The sequence below is a fragment of the Rhamphochromis sp. 'chilingali' genome, assembly GCF_963969265.1.
Source record: "Rhamphochromis sp. 'chilingali' genome assembly, chromosome: 3".
In the NCBI taxonomy this organism is placed as follows: domain Eukaryota; kingdom Metazoa; phylum Chordata; class Actinopteri; order Cichliformes; family Cichlidae; genus Rhamphochromis; species Rhamphochromis sp. 'chilingali'.
The window spans coordinates 27302511-27319823 of NC_137931.1; the positions used below are offsets into that span (position 1 = coordinate 27302511).

The 17313-nt window shown below is 40.8% G+C and overlaps 2 protein-coding genes across 4 annotated transcripts; one reads left to right on the forward strand and one right to left on the reverse strand.

The window, feature by feature from the left end:
- Positions 1-818: 818 nt before the first annotated feature.
- On the reverse strand, positions 819-11810 carry LOC308394386 (uncharacterized protein). 3 transcript variants are annotated; one of them, XM_080878694.1, is made up of 12 exons: positions 11702-11810; positions 10356-10558; positions 9531-9599; positions 6719-6811; positions 6533-6631; positions 6327-6450; positions 5935-6235; positions 5795-5841; positions 4826-4938; positions 4108-4621; positions 2590-3045; positions 819-2481 (listed from the first exon to the last, which is right to left on the reverse strand). In XM_080878694.1, the coding sequence occupies exons 1-12, from the start codon at positions 11703-11705 to the stop codon at positions 2267-2269; spliced, it is 2238 nt and encodes a 745-aa protein (XP_080734820.1). In that variant the 5' UTR covers positions 11706-11810; the 3' UTR covers positions 819-2266. The 3 variants fall into 3 exon arrangements, with proteins under 3 accessions (XP_080734820.1, XP_080734821.1, XP_080734819.1); XM_080878693.1 differs by having other exon boundaries at positions 820-2481; positions 6719-6814; XM_080878695.1 differs by lacking the exons at positions 9531-9599; positions 10356-10558; positions 11702-11810 and adding an exon at positions 8072-8204 and having other exon boundaries at positions 6719-6814.
- A 48-nt stretch (positions 11811-11858) lies between these two features.
- LOC308394290 (uncharacterized protein) lies at positions 11859-17296 on the forward strand. The gene is made up of 5 exons (XM_080878548.1): positions 11859-11899; positions 12495-13190; positions 15676-15900; positions 15989-16087; positions 16521-17296. Exons 2-5 carry the CDS (start codon positions 12897-12899, stop codon positions 16626-16628), a joined length of 726 nt encoding a protein of 241 aa, XP_080734674.1. The 5' UTR covers positions 11859-11899; positions 12495-12896; the 3' UTR covers positions 16629-17296.
- The last annotated feature ends 17 nt before the right edge of the window (positions 17297-17313 follow it).

The window sequence follows — 17313 nt, forward strand, 5'->3', positions numbered from 1 at the left end:
TTACTGTTTATTCATACATGACAGAGGCTCTAAAATGTTCTCATTATGTTTGTTTACTCCTGAATCATCTTCATCTGTTGAGCTATTTTCATGATCTCTTTGACTTCAACAAGTTTCTCCAGCAGTGCTACTCTAGATCTGTTAACCAAAGTTCAGTTTAAAGCATTGCAGTTACAGCAGTGATACAAACTAACCACCAAATCCAAGCCCAGAGATGACCTCAACTTTTCCTGAGCACCAGTGGGCTATTAACTATTAACGAACTCTTAAGAGGTAGAGTGATAAGCTTGTGTTTCCTTCCAACATTTGCCAAATAAAGGCCAAAAGCTCTCCTTAGTCTGCAGCTGGATGGACTAAAACTCCAACATCTGGGAATGCAGTTGAAGATCAGAGCCTGACAGAGGTGGAGAAGCTCTTCACGGACCTGCATCGCAAGCTGCAGTCCAAGATGGTAGTTAAAATCTGTTGGCAGGATAAGGGACCCATTGAAGATGCTCTGTTATTTAGACTCAGATTTGGTGTTTCAGATTGTGTGTGTGTATTCCTGCCTTAGAGGCTAAGTGTTTTGGGTGAGAAGACAAGATTTTGGTTGTTTAATTTCCCCGATTTAGTTATCTCCATTCTTTATAATTTAACAAAGTAGAGCACAATTGCTGAAAAGTGCCACAAGGTGGAGCCCCGTTCCTTGCTGTGCTCAACTAGTTATGGCACAATACAGAACAGATGATTTTTTTGTATAAATATGAAAAACTGAACTTACCAAGAAGACTGTTGGAGGACTGATAAATGAAGGCTGAGTTCAGACAGCTGAAAACTTTAAAAACTTGTTTGGGTTGATCTTGTTATACCACATAATAATACCAACTACAGATAGACAAACAAAGAGGTTTGTAGTTTGGTGTATATTTCAGATTAAGGACAAAGGCTGGAACAATTTTTGTACATGTAAACAGAGTCAGTGACACAAATTGATTAAACACTTTGTTTAACAGCAGAGTAAACATTAACGTGCTCCAGTCGACCTCAGGGTCTGCAATGTTCACGTTTAAGATCACCAAAAATAAGAATTTAACATCTTTTTAAGTCAAAATCATGAAAAAAATGGCCTTTTATTATCCTATTAGTGTAAGCGCTTCCCACCAATGTGAAACTAACAGATTAGTGATGTAGTAATGTAACGTGTCACTGTACAAGAAAACAGTCATTCATTATATTTACTACCAACAGCACCTGAAGCAACGGACCCTGGACTTACTCCACTAACAGGACAGCGTATTCAGCTCCGCTGCTCATCAGTAAAGCTTGCGGTGATGCAGCTGTGAACTGAGCGGCAAATATTTGAATTTTCTTTGTAAAACTTTAGAAAAATCTGACGTTTTTTGACCAACAGCTGGAAACTGAGTGAAATTTAGTTTCAATACAAAATGAGAGACCAGAAATTTACTTTATCAATACTGAATTTGAATGAATCAAGTTTTTACCTGCAATGTTAAAAATTTACTATGTTCCATGTTTTATATTTACCTTTTTAAACATTAAAAAAATTTATACTCCATTATTTATTTATACATTACTGACATTTTTGCTAACTTAGTCGAGACTTAAGAGTGAAACATTTACTTTTATATTTCATGTCATTCACAAAATATTAAAAATAAATGTCATGTAAAATATTTATTATGCTCATTGTTATTAATTAGTATTTATTTATTATTATTTCTATAAATCTTGAGCATGATTACCTAATTACTGTTTTTTAATAATTAATTAATACTTTTATGAAATAATACTTATGTGTTTTCAACTTGATTGATTTTTGACCTTGTGTATTCAGGTGAGCAGTCGATTGTGTTGTCATTTACATTTTTCATACATTTGAAGATTTTTTCCATTTATAGTAAAATAAAAATGTTTGAATGTAAGAAAAACGTAAATGAGAGCATGTCAATAAAAACACATCAGTAAAATATGTTTTAAGTATTAAAAAAATACAAATAAAATATTAATAAACATTCAAAATAAAGTTTCTTTGATTCGTGAATGAATGATCAAACTCGCTTCATCAGCTGAAGTTGCAGAACTGCTTTCTGTTGTTTCCAGCTGTTAGTTTTGCCTGTAAATCAGATCCACGCAGATCACCCGCTCCCACCTCAAACTGCATCACCACAAGTCGACTCAGACTCGGGAATCTGCGATCGATTCACTCACTGCAGGAATGAACGCATGAAACTCGTACAACGCGCACAGTTCTGATTTAAGCACATCCTCAGGGTTCCTCGACCACCTGCACCGCCACCACCTCGCTGTCGGCAGTCCGGTGTGTGAGCAGGTGTCTGTTCAGGTGAGTTTTTCGGGTGTAGCTCTTGGTGCAGAAGGTGCAGGCGTAGGGACGGATGTTGCTGTGGGACAACATGTGTTTCTTCAGGTCAAACTTCCTCCGTAAACATTTCCCACACTCCGGACACGAGAACGGCTTCTCTCCTGGAAAACAGACCGAGAGGCGCGGGTTCAGAACCGGCACCAAACCATCTGGAGTTACGACAGCATATCTTTGTGTACCGTGATCATGTGACCAGCTTCCTGTCTTACCTGTGTGTATCCTCCGGTGTTCAGTTAGGTGACAGGAAATGGAGAAGGCCTTCCCGCAGTCCTGGCAGACATAGGGCCGCTCGCCCGTGTGCGTCCTCATGTGTTTCTGCAGGTCACCGCCGGACGGCCAGCCTTTACCGCACACCGTGCACACGTACGGCCGCTCCCCGGTGTGCCGCCGCACGTGCACGTTGAGGCCAGCGAGCGCGGTGAAGTCTTTGGAGCAGTAGGGGCAGCGGTAGGGCCGCTCCCCAGTGTGTGTCCTCAGGTGGCCCTCCAGACCATCGCGGGTCTTGAAGCGCTTGCCGCACTGCGAGCACAGGAAGCGGCTCTCAGCGGTGTGGGTCGCCCGGTGGGACTGCAGGCCGGTGAGCGAGCCGTACGTCTTGCTGCACAGGTCGCACTGGTACGTGCGGAAGGTGTGTGTGCGCTGGTGGATACGAAGCTGGGTCACCCCTGGAGACACAAACATTTAAACACATGTTTAACGTCCTCTGGGAAAAGGAGACTCACATCATGGATGTGTGCCAGTATGGATCAGGATCTCCAAGGAATGTTTTCATCACCTCTGTTCAATCTGCGCAACACAGAAATAAGAAACAAGGACTGGACGCAGGACTGATAAGGTGTATCTAATAAAATGACAGTGAGTATAAATGCCATTTTGTTCATTAAGCTTGTGTTGTTTCCTTTTTGCGTAAAAATCAGATGTGCATCGAGAGCTGCCACCACACTGGATGTAATGAAACCCTTTCCTAAATCCTGCAGCTGCTTTTACAATGTGAATTATGATCTGAAAATGTTTTACTTTCCCAAGATGAGCTCTACAAATTCTCTATAGGCTCTGTTCACGTGTTTGTTTTACAGCAGCTGGCAGCAAAGTGCTAGTGACCAAAACACTGACGACTCGCTGTGTAATACCTCTTTGAGATGGTTTTCATGTTTTTTCCCTAGCACACGGTTACCAGGGGGAGGGAAGAAAACAGCGGGCAGGTTAACAGTACATGGTTAACAATCATGTGACTGCAAAACCTGAGCAGGTGTGAGGAAAAGTAAAAAAATAAAAAGTATAGCGCTCGATTATTTCGCCAAGTATTTTTGTCGCTTCAGGGTTAATAGGATGAAAAATAATTATTCTTTCTTTGAAAATAAATTTTCAGATGATGACGGTTGTTGATGAGCAGGCTTTTTGTTTTTTAACATTGTGTTGTAGCTCTGAAATGGAAAATAATTATAAAGGAAAATAATGAAAGCATCAGACTCTTGACTGTTTTAGAGCAGCAGCTCAACAGCAATGTTTTGTTCCACCGTCATCCTTTTTCCCAGAAACATCTTTAACAGAGGGCTGACTCAGATGAACTTGATGTGAACCTGCTGTTTGCTGCTCACCGAGTGAGTCAAACACACACAGCCGCCTCGCTGAGCTTTTAAAACCAGATCTGCTGCTAAGCTGCAGAGGTCAATGAGCCCGTGGAAAGTGCTCTGAGTTAGTGGGGTTCACCGCTTTCAGTGGTCTACCTGAGAAGGTCTGGTCACAGAAGCGGCAGTTGTAGCGGAGCTTCGCCCCCTCCACCGAGTGCGTCTGCAGGTGTCGCAGCAGCCGCGTCTGTGAGCTGAACGTCTGGTCACACATCGTGCAGGTGAGGTCGGGCAGCCGGTGCTGCAGCCGATGGGCGTCCCTGTCCTTGGCCGACTCGAACACCTTGTTACACCGGCTGCAGGTGAAACCTCCCTTGTCCAGGTGTGTCTGCTTGTGATTGGTCAGGCTGGATAGATGGTGGAACTCCTTGTCGCACTGGACGCAGTGGTAGATGGGGCGGGCCCGGTGTGTGCGCTGGTGCGACAGCAGCTCGGCTTTGGTCTTGAACATGGCGTTGCACTGGAAGCAGGACAGAGACCTGACGGGTCGGGGAGGGGGCCTATTCTGAGGGAGGCAGGGCTCTTTGTCAGCGCCGCCAGGTTGAGTCTGTTCGAGCACGGATGTCGTTAAGGCCGAACCGCAGGACCTGTTAGTGCGTAGGTGTCGGATCACCTGCAGACAGTCAGACAAACATCTAAGGGAGTGATGCATATATGATGTATATATATATATTTTTTTAAATTTAAAATAAATAAATGTGTTTTCATTTTTATGTGTGGTCTTATTGATTTATTTTAAGATACTTTTTTTGCTCAAACAGACAAAAAAGTGACCATATAGTTACTGTCATGCCACACTGAGACACTGACACAGTACCTGTGAGCGGTAGATGAAACATTTGCCACACTGAGGACACTTGTGAGCCACACGCTGGGAATTGTGGGAAATGCTGTGCAGAGCATTAGCTGTGACCTCTGAGCAGGAGAGATCTGATTGAAGAAAGACAGGAAGCTTTAATGACTAGTTCAGTTTCTATAGCTTTGTCACAATTCTTAGGCCGCATCCTTTGAAGGACCCGGCCTTCGTGGTCTACGTGGGCCGGGTCCTGTGAAATAGGACGGTCTAGCCTTCAGATTTGCGTCACCAGCTTTCTCAGTGGAGTTCAATAAACTCCTTGCTATCTAAATTATAACAGGACATTAGAGTACATTCTCGACCATCTCACGCTTCTGTTTAATCAGTTTTCTGTTTGACATTTATTCAGCTGTGTGAAAACTATAACTAATGTCAGCCAAACCGATTTACTCAGGAACAAATAAAATACTGAAAAAAGCCAAACAATAACTTTTTAAAGTTATTTAATAACTTATATATCATGTTTAACCTGAGTAGCGAAAGACCGTGCAGGGTCTAGAAACAATGTGCCGGAGTCCACTGTTCTCACCGGCTCTAGTGAGCCTTGACCTCCCGGTCAGCTATCGAGTTGGTGGATAACAGACGTCTCAGAAAACGTCGGAGCATATTTGCAAATATGTGATGTCTCGATAAACCAAGCAAATATTTGAAGTTTACACAGCTACATTCTCACCTGAAAATACCTTAAAAGTTTATTTTCTAACCCAGAAAGAGTCATATTAAAACTAAGTAGCTGCCGCCATTGTTGGAAATGGGAATTGGCTGGGCCGCGCTATGAATTCTGGGATAGGTTGGGCTACGAATGATACACCCGACCCAACTTTCAAGTCTGGCTGTGATGTAAACGGCCTACAAATGTGGCTGCCAAAGGATGTGGCCTAGGAATTGGGACACAGCTTATATCTACGCGCGTGTGTGTGTGTGTGTTACCTGTGTCTTCTGATTGGTTGACAATGTCTCCACATGAGTCCCTCAACCTGACAAGCAAAAGCTGGTTATATTTTCAAGCTCTGAGGACTCTGAGGGATCCAGGATTATTTAAAAAACAAACAAACAAAAAAAGGTCTCACCTGTCCACCTCCACAACCACAGGTGTGACTACACATTCATTGCCGACTGCTGCCGAGCTCTCATTGGACGCCTCCAGCTCTGAACCAATCACAGTCTCCTCGATCTCTTCCTGCTCGTCCTCTGTTATCACCACCACCTCCACCTTCACCAGCTCCACATCCAGCTGCAAGGGGCTACTAACCTCAGGTAGCACATCTGATTGGATCTCCGTTTCAGGTGGAGGAGGGTTGGGATTGATCAGTTTAGTGAAAAGGGGGTGGGACCACACAGACAGGAGGGTCTCCTCTGTATCACAACCCACTAAGAAATAACCCCCCGCCAAAACATTAAAGATCAGCAAAACTGAGTCCGATTCTCATTTAATTTGATTAGTTCTTGATTACTTATTTACCTGTCGCCAGTGACTGTCCCTGTAAACAGGTCTGATTGGTCAGCAGCTCCCTCAGATCATCCTTGTCCGCCTTCTGCAGACAGTCCTCCAGCCCAGAGGGGGCAGCATCGAACCAGGAGGCAGCCTGAGATGGATGAATGGCCACATAAATGAAAATGAAATACAGCAGAATTACTAGATTGACTGTTCAAGGTTTTACTGATCACCTGTTTGAAGTCGGGAACAGGAAAGAGCTGCTCGATCCTGGACAGGAAGTCAGATATGAGGGACTGGAGGGCGGAGTCAAACCTCTGGTCAAACACCTCCTGGAAGACAAGCACAGAGGTGAACGATGGACGGATTGAATGATGAAGCTTTGTGTGAAGCTGATAATTCAAGGTGGCAGCTCTGACCTGTAGGAGGCGTTGAGAATTGTCTGGACTCTTTATCAATTTGTCGGTGAGCATCAACAAAGCAGACCAGCATTCGCTTACGTCTTCATCCAGCTGCTGAGAGAACAGACGAGACACAAAAAGAAACTTTTATTTTCAGCAACAACTGAGGACATCAGCCAATAGTTACTATTATTTTTCTAGTTATAATTTTATGGGTGGTCGTATCATTAATGATGCTAGTTTTTATTAGTCTCCAAGAATTTTTCTGCTTAATAATTTTTCTAATAATAATTTTTCTGCTTATTTCTTGTCATTTTCTAAGACTCGTTTCCATTGTTGATTCTAGCTGTTAATTCTTGGCCAAATGAGCACAGGAAGAAACCATTAAATATTTTTTCCTAAAATAATGTCTCGGTATATGGTATGCATTACCATACGTTTTCTTATGGTAATGCTAATACAGTCATGTGAGAAAATTAGGACACCCTATGAAAGCCTGTATATTTTAAAATATATTTGGACATATGGAGATTTAATATGAATTTTAATGATACTGAGGGATCCAAATAATATAACTAAACAATTAAAAATAAGAAAAGCCTTTTTAAAACTTTATGTGAAATGTAATTTAAAAAACAATTTCTGGTGTGGAATAAATTAGGACACCCCACCCGTTATCCCACTTAAAATGGTTAAAATCACACACAGGTGTATCACATCAGGTGCACATGATCAGTAAATCTTTAACCATCATTTTAAAGGAGCCTTGCCTATTTAAACCTCAGATTTAGTTTGGTGGTCTCCTGACTGTTGAAGTGTTGAAGTGAGCACCATGGTGAGATCTAAGAGCCGTCTGATGCCCTCAGAAAGAAAATTGTGTCCGCTTATGAGTCTGGTAAGGGATTCAAAAAGATCTCAAAAGAATTTGACATCAGCCATTCCACCATCTGGAAAATTGTTTACAAGTGGAGGACATTCAAAACAACTGCCACCATGCCCAGGTCTGGCCGTCCAAGCATATTCACCCGCGGAGCAGACGCCCAAAGAAGTCATCAAAAATCCCAAAAATGTCATCATAGGAACTACAGCAGGCTCTGGCTACTGTCAACGTGAAAGTGGATGACTCTACTATCAGAAAGAGACTACACAAGTTTGACTTTCATGGGAAGTGTGCAAGGAGGAAACCTTTGCTCACTAAGAGAAACATTAAGGGCAGACTGAAGTTTGCCAGAGTGAATGTAGACAAAGACCATGACTTCTGGAATAATATTCTTTGGACAGATGGGTCTAAAACTGAATCATTTAGACACCAGAACAGTAGACATGTTTGGCATAAACCAAACACAGTCTTCCAAGAAAAGAACGTCATACCAACTGTGAAGCATGGAGGTGGCAGTATTGTAGTTTGGGGATGCTTTGCTGCAGCAGCACCTGGCCAGCTCACCATCATAGAATCCATCATGAATTGTGTGTATCAGAGGGTGCTTGAAGAACATGTGAAACCATCTGTAAAAAAACATTAAAGCTGAAGCGGAACTGGACACTGCAACATGACGTTGCATGTCACGTGGGGTGACTTAAAACAGACTGTACATGCCAGAAAACCCCCAAACATCTCACAGCTGAAAGAATTCTGCATTGAGGAGTGAACCAAACTTGCTTTTGATCGATGTCAGAGACTGGTAAAAGGCGTCTCACTGAAGTTATATCAGCCAAACGGGGCAACACTAGTTATTAGGGGGTAGGGTGTCCTAACTTTGTCCTCCATTAAAATACACATTTTTGTTCACATTTGTTTTTTAAATGTGTAATTTTTTGTTGTTGTTGTTTAATTGCAACTAAGTCACTTTCTTTTCCAGTAATACATGAAAACATGATTGGACATTGTTATATGAACATTACTTAATAAAGAGCAGATTATTTAATGGGGTGTCCTAATTTTCTCACATGACTGCATGAAAGGCAGCAGAAGTTCAACTGATAATGGAGAACAACGACATGGTTGATGTCATGAAGACCAATTGTACAATCAAAGTTTAGATATGGACGACTGAAAGCACGAAAACGTCATAGCAATTCATTTAAAGGAGGAAATATTGAAATGTGCTGCATTAATGATTCACTGCTTTTTAACATATTAAAAAAAATTATTAGCTTAAACTGTTTGTAATTTAATATTACAATTAATGTTTAAAAAAATGTAAAATAAATACTGATATGAGGCATTTTCAGTTATTTAAAATATATATTTAAATACATTTTAGTGCACTGATAAAGGTGCAGGATGTTCCATCTTAAATATTTGTTATAAAATATTATATTGTTAATTAGATTTGATTTGATTTTTTTTAAAAGCCAAAATAAAACACACAGGGCTGGTGTTGGTTTCCAACATTTATCAGATTGATTACACCATTAATCAATAAAGAGCTGGGGTGCAGTGAAGTGACACAGATCCTGTAAGCCTGTCCAGTAATCTCCCTGCTCTCTCTCCTGGGCTTCAGTAGCTGGGTTAACAGGCTTCAGGCCAGAGCAGCACAGAGAGCAAAGAGATGCTTTTGGTATTAAATGAGAGAATTTCAAGTCATTATTTTTTTTGAGAAAGGTCCCGATTTAGTGCTGCTCAAACATTTAACAAGCTGAAGAGCTGTAGACACACACTCACTATTAACATGGTTTTCTTTTGATTTTGTCATGAAATAAAGGATTTAATCAATTGCTTCCAGTTAAGTGACTTTTCATGTTGAATCCTTTACTGAAATCACAGGAAACAGTTTGAATAAAAATAATTTTTAGACACAGTCATAGTCTGAATTACTTGTGGTCTCACCGTTGCCTCAGAGTGGATCCTGTCTAGGTGGGAATGGATGGCAGCTGATTTTGGTTCTGACAACGTGACCTAAAGAAAAAAAACAACAACAAACAACAACATAATCTGACATGTCCCTTCAATGTTAAAAAGGAAAAGTAACACACTCTATTTTGTTTAAAGTTTAGATTTTAACATTTGTTGATATACCTAACTATAAAATAACTCAAATGAAATTCAAATGAACCAAGAACAGAACCCTGAGGAACACCACGGAGAACCCCCCCTATTTATTACATTTACATTGCTTATCTAACACTTGTGCATGAACTTTCCTGAGTTCCTGTAACTGTTTCGTCCTCTAAACACTGTGGAAACTAGGAATTATCAATGTTAATATAAAACCATTCTGGGGACTTTGGGGGTTTTCTACTACAGAACAGGCACTCTGCAGCACAAGAGGAACCTTTAAGTAAAGTCTAGCCAGTATGCAACCATCTTGATAAAGACTTCCGACACTTACTATATTTCATCACTTGTTCAGAAGCTTTATTTATTTTTAATATCGAAGGTCACTTGGAGATGAAAATTGCATCAGTATCTTTGTTGCTATTATACTAATACCCAGGCACACAGATTATAGGCTCCTCTCTCAGATGTTGTACAGCATGCATGACATATACATCATTTACACCAGGTGTGGTAAAGATTTAATTAACACTTAAAGTTGTTATTCCTTATCCAGCCAACATAATGTGTTAAAAACAGGTGGGAAAAGGGAACTATTGGATAGTGCATGAAACCTTCAAATTCAGGTGTTACATTCTCTCCTTGCAAAACACCAACCTTTGCCCTCAGAGCCAGCAGCAGCAGACACCTCTGTCTGTCCGTCAGCAGTTGCGGGACGGCCTCAGTCACCAGGGAAACAAAGTCCTCCAGCATCCCATAATGCCTCACCATTTCGTGCCGTGCGACCTGCCACATCGCCGCTGTTAGCAGGCGGAGAGGCGGGACGAGGAGACGCAGGGAGGAGAGGGAGAGGAGGGAAGCTGCCGGAGAGGACAGGTTGACATGTCAGAGCAGGAAGCATCACTTATCTGGGTCAGTGTCAGGAGCTGCTGCACCCACACCAACCAGGACTCTAATGTTATTCTTACTTACAGTGACTTAATGTGTGTGTGAATGGGTGGATGACTGGATATGTAAAGCGCTTTGGGGTCCTTAGGGACTAGTAAAGCGCTATATAAATACAGGTCATTTACCATTTACTTAATGCAACTGTAACAATATGTAGGAAACTCAGAATGTAACATACTTTAGTTTGTCAGGGGAGGTAAATTAGAGATGTGCCCATATAAAATTTAAAAAAAAAAGGCTCATTAAGGTGTGCCAATTTGGCCACACCCTAATCATATTGATAATTATTACAATTTATAAACAGACAAACTGTTATCAGTAAACAAATGAGGTGGAAATATTTCAGGATGTTGAAGATCTTCTGATTAAACCAGAGAATTCAGAAGTTTGAAAAATGTAACTTGGGAGTTTGCCTGACAAAAGAAGCTACCAAACTCTGTTTAAAAAAAAAGTCTCAGCATTTTAAAAGTCAATGCTTATGATCGACTGAATGCATTTAATAAAACCGCACTAAATACATCTAAATAATTACAATATATAGTTTTAAATCGGCACAGTTTGATATAATATAGCTTTATTTAGACCTTGGAGTGTCATGTTTACCTTTAGTCACATTAGTGATCGTTAAATGATTGGTGTGTTGGTGAATTACAGCTTATTCTACTATTGTGAATGCACTGTTGGCAATACAGGGATTAGTGACTTACATGACAGCCAAACTGCTGCTAATTAACAGTTTAAATACCGTTAAAATACAAGCAGCCATCTGCTATCAGTGATATATACGACTTTTATCATAAGCAATCCACGCTTGATGCGTTACAAATACGCCGAATTAAAATGTAGCTACAATCGACTTATTATCAGCTGGTAGAGGCTAATCAATAAAGATTAACGTTTCAAAAACTAAGAACATATTTAAAAAGCAAATTTTTTGCATAGAGTTTGGTTAGTATGGGTGCATGCGCACAAGTTGGTGCTAGCTGGCTAAATCCTGATTTATTTTTAAAGAGCACCAAAATAACCGATAAGAGAACAGAGTAGTAAGCACATACCCATTCCGCGTGCAAACCCACTCACTGTAAGCCCAATTTTTTCCAAAATGTTAGCTACAGAGGCTAACGGTTAACTGTTTACACTACAGCTACCGACGGCTCCGCCCCCTTTATACCGGAACCTTTTTTGAAAAACCAAAGAAACACATCCGGTGCACGCGTGCGTAGAAGTGGGGTTTATTTTCGTCGGTGATCCAGGTGAGTGGAACAGGTGTGGCTCAAAGGTCATTATTTGTGCTTAAGAATAGAGTTTATCCTCGTTTTACCTCCTCAGCAGGTTCACTCCTGAACAAGTTGAGAAACTTTATTTATTTAATATGATTGTATTTAATTCTATAAAGAGTTAGAGAGCAAAAATCATGATTAGGACAAAATTGTATCAATTAACTAAAATCCAAAATCTGATATTGATAATTACTTTAAAGAAAAAATGTTAACAATTAAAAAAAATTATTAGCTTAAACTGTTTGTAATTTAATATTACAATTAATGTTTAAATACTGATATGAATACTGATATGAGGCATTTTCAGTTATTTAAAATATATATTTAAATACATTTTAGTACATTGATAAAGGTGCAGGATGTTCCATCTTAAATATTTGTTATAAAATATTATATTGTTAATTAGAATTTTTTTTAAGCCAAAATAAAACACACAGGGCTGGTGTTGGTTTCCAACATTTATCAGATTGATTACACCATTAATCAATAAAGAGCTGGGGTGCAGTGAAGTGACACAGATCCTGTAAGCCTGTCCAGTAATCTCCCTGCTCTCTCTCCTGGATTTCAGTAGCTGGATTAACAGGCTTCAGGCCAGAGCAGCACAGAGAGCAAAGAGACGCTCGAAATACAGAAAACACAAACAATACCAGCAGTGAATGTGGAAGAGCTGGAGGCCGGACTTTGTGTGGACTTCGGATGGATCTGCGGGGGGTGGAGAAAGGTCGACAGTCAGGCCTGTTCCTTGGAGGCTCCTCGGCTCCTGCTGGCCTCCTCTATGGCCGTCTGGTTGCCAAATGCTGGAAATGAGCCGCTGTGTTTCTTGTTTCTTCATTGAAATAATTTATTGTAGCTTTTAACAAAGTGTGCTTGTAGCTTTTTCACGATTTACACCACAGTTTTATCAGGAAACAGTCTGTTTGTTGCTGCTGTAGTGTTCTGCACCACAAGGGTAAACATACATATCCTCGTAATGGATCCTGACAGAGAAGAAGCTGAAGTATTTTCGGACCCCGAGGACCCATTTGCTCTAACAGCAGAGGATAAGGAACAGGAGGAGGATGAGGAGGAAGAGGATGATGATGAGGAAGATGCCAGGATTTTCAACGCTTGGATGCAGCGGTACCGGGGAGGGGAACAGCAGAGTAAAGTAGGAGAGGAAGAAGATGAAGATGACGAGTCAGAGGGAGGAAGACTTAAAAGCAGAAGCAGCCCAGAGCCTCCGGCAGCGGTAAAGTCGGGCCGCCGAGCATCACTGCCATGTCCGGTAAGAACACCAGTAACTGTACAACTCCAGACCAACTGTAAAATGCAGTAGTGTGTGGTCAAAGGGAGGGGTAGTCATTAATGCTTGCCTTCTTTGATATGCTGAGCCATAATCAAGATTCAAATGTTGTTGTGGACAAGTCGTCAATCACAGGAACTTAAGCACAAGAAGTTCTTCAAATACTTAAAAATTGGAAACATTCCTTAGTGATACAGTCCTAAGCTCAAGAGCAGACAGTAATAGGTTGTTTGTTGAGATTTTGTTCATTTTGTCAAGTGCTGTCTTCAAGGTCAAGAAAAAGTTCATTTCCTTTATCATTCAGGAAGAGTCATTTAGTCCAGACGGTCATGGCCATCTGGCTGTGTGGATACTCGGTCTAATTGGGATACAGTGGTCAGTCGCTCCTTTTAACTTGTGCATGACCTGCTTCCCGTCTTGCCATGATGGGGAAGGTAATGAGAATTGAATTCATGCATTGCAATATCTTGTCCACAGGCATTTGGGAATTTGGGAAATTCTTGGAGCCAAAGAGTTTTTTTGATGCAGTCTTTGGTCTTGCTTTCAAAGATAAGATATAGTGCTCAGGCTACCAGAAGAAGTTCAGTCTGAAAACTGGTGTGGGCATCTGATGCTCCTGGTGGCAGTCCCAGAGCACACTGGGTAAGAACAACTTGGGATGATATCTGGCAAACATTACTTAAGCCTTAGCTTCCCAGCTGAGGTCTATTTTTTGATGTATTCAGACTGTATCCAGAATCCATAGAGCTACTATCAGAGTACCTGGCAGGAACCTAATAATTAATCTAATTTGCCTCCAACTTGAACAAATCCTTAGCCTGCTACCAGAAAAACCCAACAGACAAGCATGGAGACCTTTCATGTCCATCCCACAAGGTAAACACAGCCATTTACTTTTCTGCACCACTATATAATTTACCCTGAAAAATACAACAATCACATATCACAAGAAAAATAACTGGAAGAGAGCATCATAGGACTCTGGAATTGAAAATGTGCCGGGCTTGCTCTTAGATTCCAGTGGATGGCAACCGATGATGCATTAAGAATGTCTGCCCTTTAACCAGTGTGGTAATTTAACTGTGGTTACATTGTCTGTGCTTTTTTTGGGTTAATGTCACAAACAACTTCTAGAAATTTGTAATCCAGTGCAAGATAACCCTACTCATGTTGTTGGAATATCGTGAAACGTGTGTCTTGATGTATCATCATGTATCTCAATAATTTTTAGAGAGATAAATTTTGCCAGTAATCAAAGTGACTTCATCCTTCTCTTGGAGGGACCGTGAGTTCACAATAATGTGTTGTAATGGGTTCCGACTATGGATTGGGTGTGAGCTGCTGCCCAAAGTGAAGGAGTTTATATCAGGGTTTGTTTACAAGTCAGGGAAGAGAGGAGCACGTGATTGACAGTCAGATTGGTGCAGTGTCTGCACTGAGGTGGCACTGTATTTGTCTGTTGCAGTTAAAAAAGAGTTAAAAGAATCAGATCTCACATAGAAGCAGAAGATACGAGTTCCCTTTGATGGCTGTGGTCTCCCTTTGAGACAGGGGATCAGAGCAGAGCTGCTACTCCTGCACACTGAAAGAAGCCAGTTGAGGTAGTTTGGACATCGAGTTATGATGCATCCTGGACGCCTCATAGGTGAGGGGATTCAGGTATTTGCAACCAGAAGAAAGAAGTTGGAGATGGTCTGTCCTCGAGTTGTCTTGGATTCACCTTGCTCCCCCCTCAGAGGTCCTGGAGGAGGTGGCTAGCGAGTAGGAGACTGATGGATATCTTGTTTCAAGACTTTATCATCTAGCTCTTTCCTTTTTTCATAACATTGTAGTGAAGGATGATCAGGAGAAAATGGTGCCCGTTTTAATGCAGTTACCATTACAAACCAGTTGTATCAGTTTATATCAGTCATACTTTCAGTCTTCAGGGTGTTCACAGCTCATGAACACTCTGTCATCCATAAACCAATGTCTTGTTTACTGTTTTCTAAGCTTCAGCCTTGCAGTTTGGTTATAGGGGAAGTAAAGACTCCCAGAGGTGCTAATGGAGCTTTTAGGTACATGTTCTTGTTTGTTTTTTGTTAATGGGATAACTGGATCAGTGAGTCTTTTGTTTGTTCAAGACTTTTTTTAACGGCAGAAAAAAATTAGAAACAAAGAAATAAACTGTGTGAAAGAAGGAAGGCAAATATTTACAGAGAGTAATGAGTTAAATGTTTATTATAAGCAGTCCACTGACATTTCAGTTTTTTAAATCATCCTTCAGTTTTGTATAGTGAGTATTGACTTTAATGTGTACTTTTTAACTTTATTAGTCATATTTTTCTCCTTAATTTGCTTTATGATCTTATATACTATATTTGCAGTTCGTATTCAGCATTTTGTGCCTGTAAATTACTTTGAATTGCATTTAGCGTTTATGCTCCCTGCATCAAGTTTGATTGATTAATTGATCTTTTGTCTTCAGTCCACTCTGTCGGCCATGCAGCTGTCTCGTCTCCACTCGTCCACTCAGGCTCCGGTGACGGCGAGGGTTTTGTTGCGTCGCTCTTCCTCCCGCCGCCTTCTTCCATCACCTATGGAGGCCGCTGTGCCCACCTCAGAGCGCAGGCAATCTCTCATAACCACAATCCCCGAGGTTGTGCCACCTGAGAGGCGGGGACAGTTCAGAAGACGTAACGTCATGTCGCTGGTGTGTAGACGCACTTCCCGATTTTTATAAGACAAAATTAAATTGTGTTTTTAGGCTCTTTGTGACTTTAATTGTTTGTGTGTTCCAGAGCGATGCTTATAGTGTGTGTCTGATCTGTCATAACGACTTAAATAACGGCGCTGGCGGCACCAGAGAGCTACAGTGCACACACACCTTCCACAAAGAGGTAGCACATACCAGCAACAACATCAACACATAAACCTTTTCTTGTGTTAAAAGTTGGGCAACTATAGACGGGTCACAAGTAAACTCAGCACAGACAGATGGACCCTGGAGGGTTATAGAGGTCCAATGAAGGCCCTGTCTAAGGTGGATGACACTGAAGAGGTCAAGTAGATGACTGCAGACACTCATACAATGACAGAGTCACTAAAATAGGTTTAAAACAAGTTTGATTTCCCCCTTTTTAAGATTTTGTAAGAAATGAAAGACATGTTAGTCCAGTCTTCCTCTGAGACATTTTAGGCCATTCATTAGTGAGAAAAAGATGCAACCACTACAAAGACATCTTTTTGACTCAATGGTCTTGTTCCTCTACATGCTGGTGCTCCAGGACTCCATGATGGTAACGTACTCTCTCATGCCTTCTCTCTCCTCAGTGTATCGAGGAGTGGTTGTGGAGGAAACAGTGCTGTCCAACATGTCACGTTCAGGTGTCCATGCCACAGCCATCTTACTGGAGCTCCAGCAGGGTCATAATCCCCTAACATCACCAAGAAAAATGTCAGTTAAACTGGACTTTATTGGATAACCGCTTTATTAGAGCCCAGTGAATTTATCATTGTCTTTCAGAATATTATCAGAAGAGGAGCCTGACTTTTGACGCAAAACGTTATTTAATAGATTAAAAGACAAAAAGATTAGCACTCAGTATTTATATAAGGAAACATCCTCTGTCTTTTATTTGTCTCCATTTTGAGCCACACTGGCTTCAACAACCAGGTTATCCTGAGAATAAGGGAGTGTATTCCCTGTTTTAACACCCATATCGTCTCAGTGTGATACAAATAAGTCATATAGTAAAGGACCAGCGCTGAAGCTGGAGAACAACCAAAATAACTTCATGTATGTTTTTTTCTTTTTGTCTTCTTTTTATGGCAACTTTAACAGTAATCAGTAATGACTTTAAAATAAAATGTAATTGTGTCCGAGGAGAAAAATATGGTGCAGACATAACAAATTCTCAGTCTTAGAAAAAGTTTGGGTTTTTTTTATTTCTAAAATTAATTATAGTTTCTTCTGCTAGTCTGTTATGCTCTGTTTTTATTTGTTTTTTTCTTGTTCTATATTTTATCATTTCATTTGTCTTTTGGTGTGAATATTCCTATATTTTATTTGCGGATAATCACTCAGTTATCTCTGTAATCAATTTTGAACGAGCTCTACCAATAA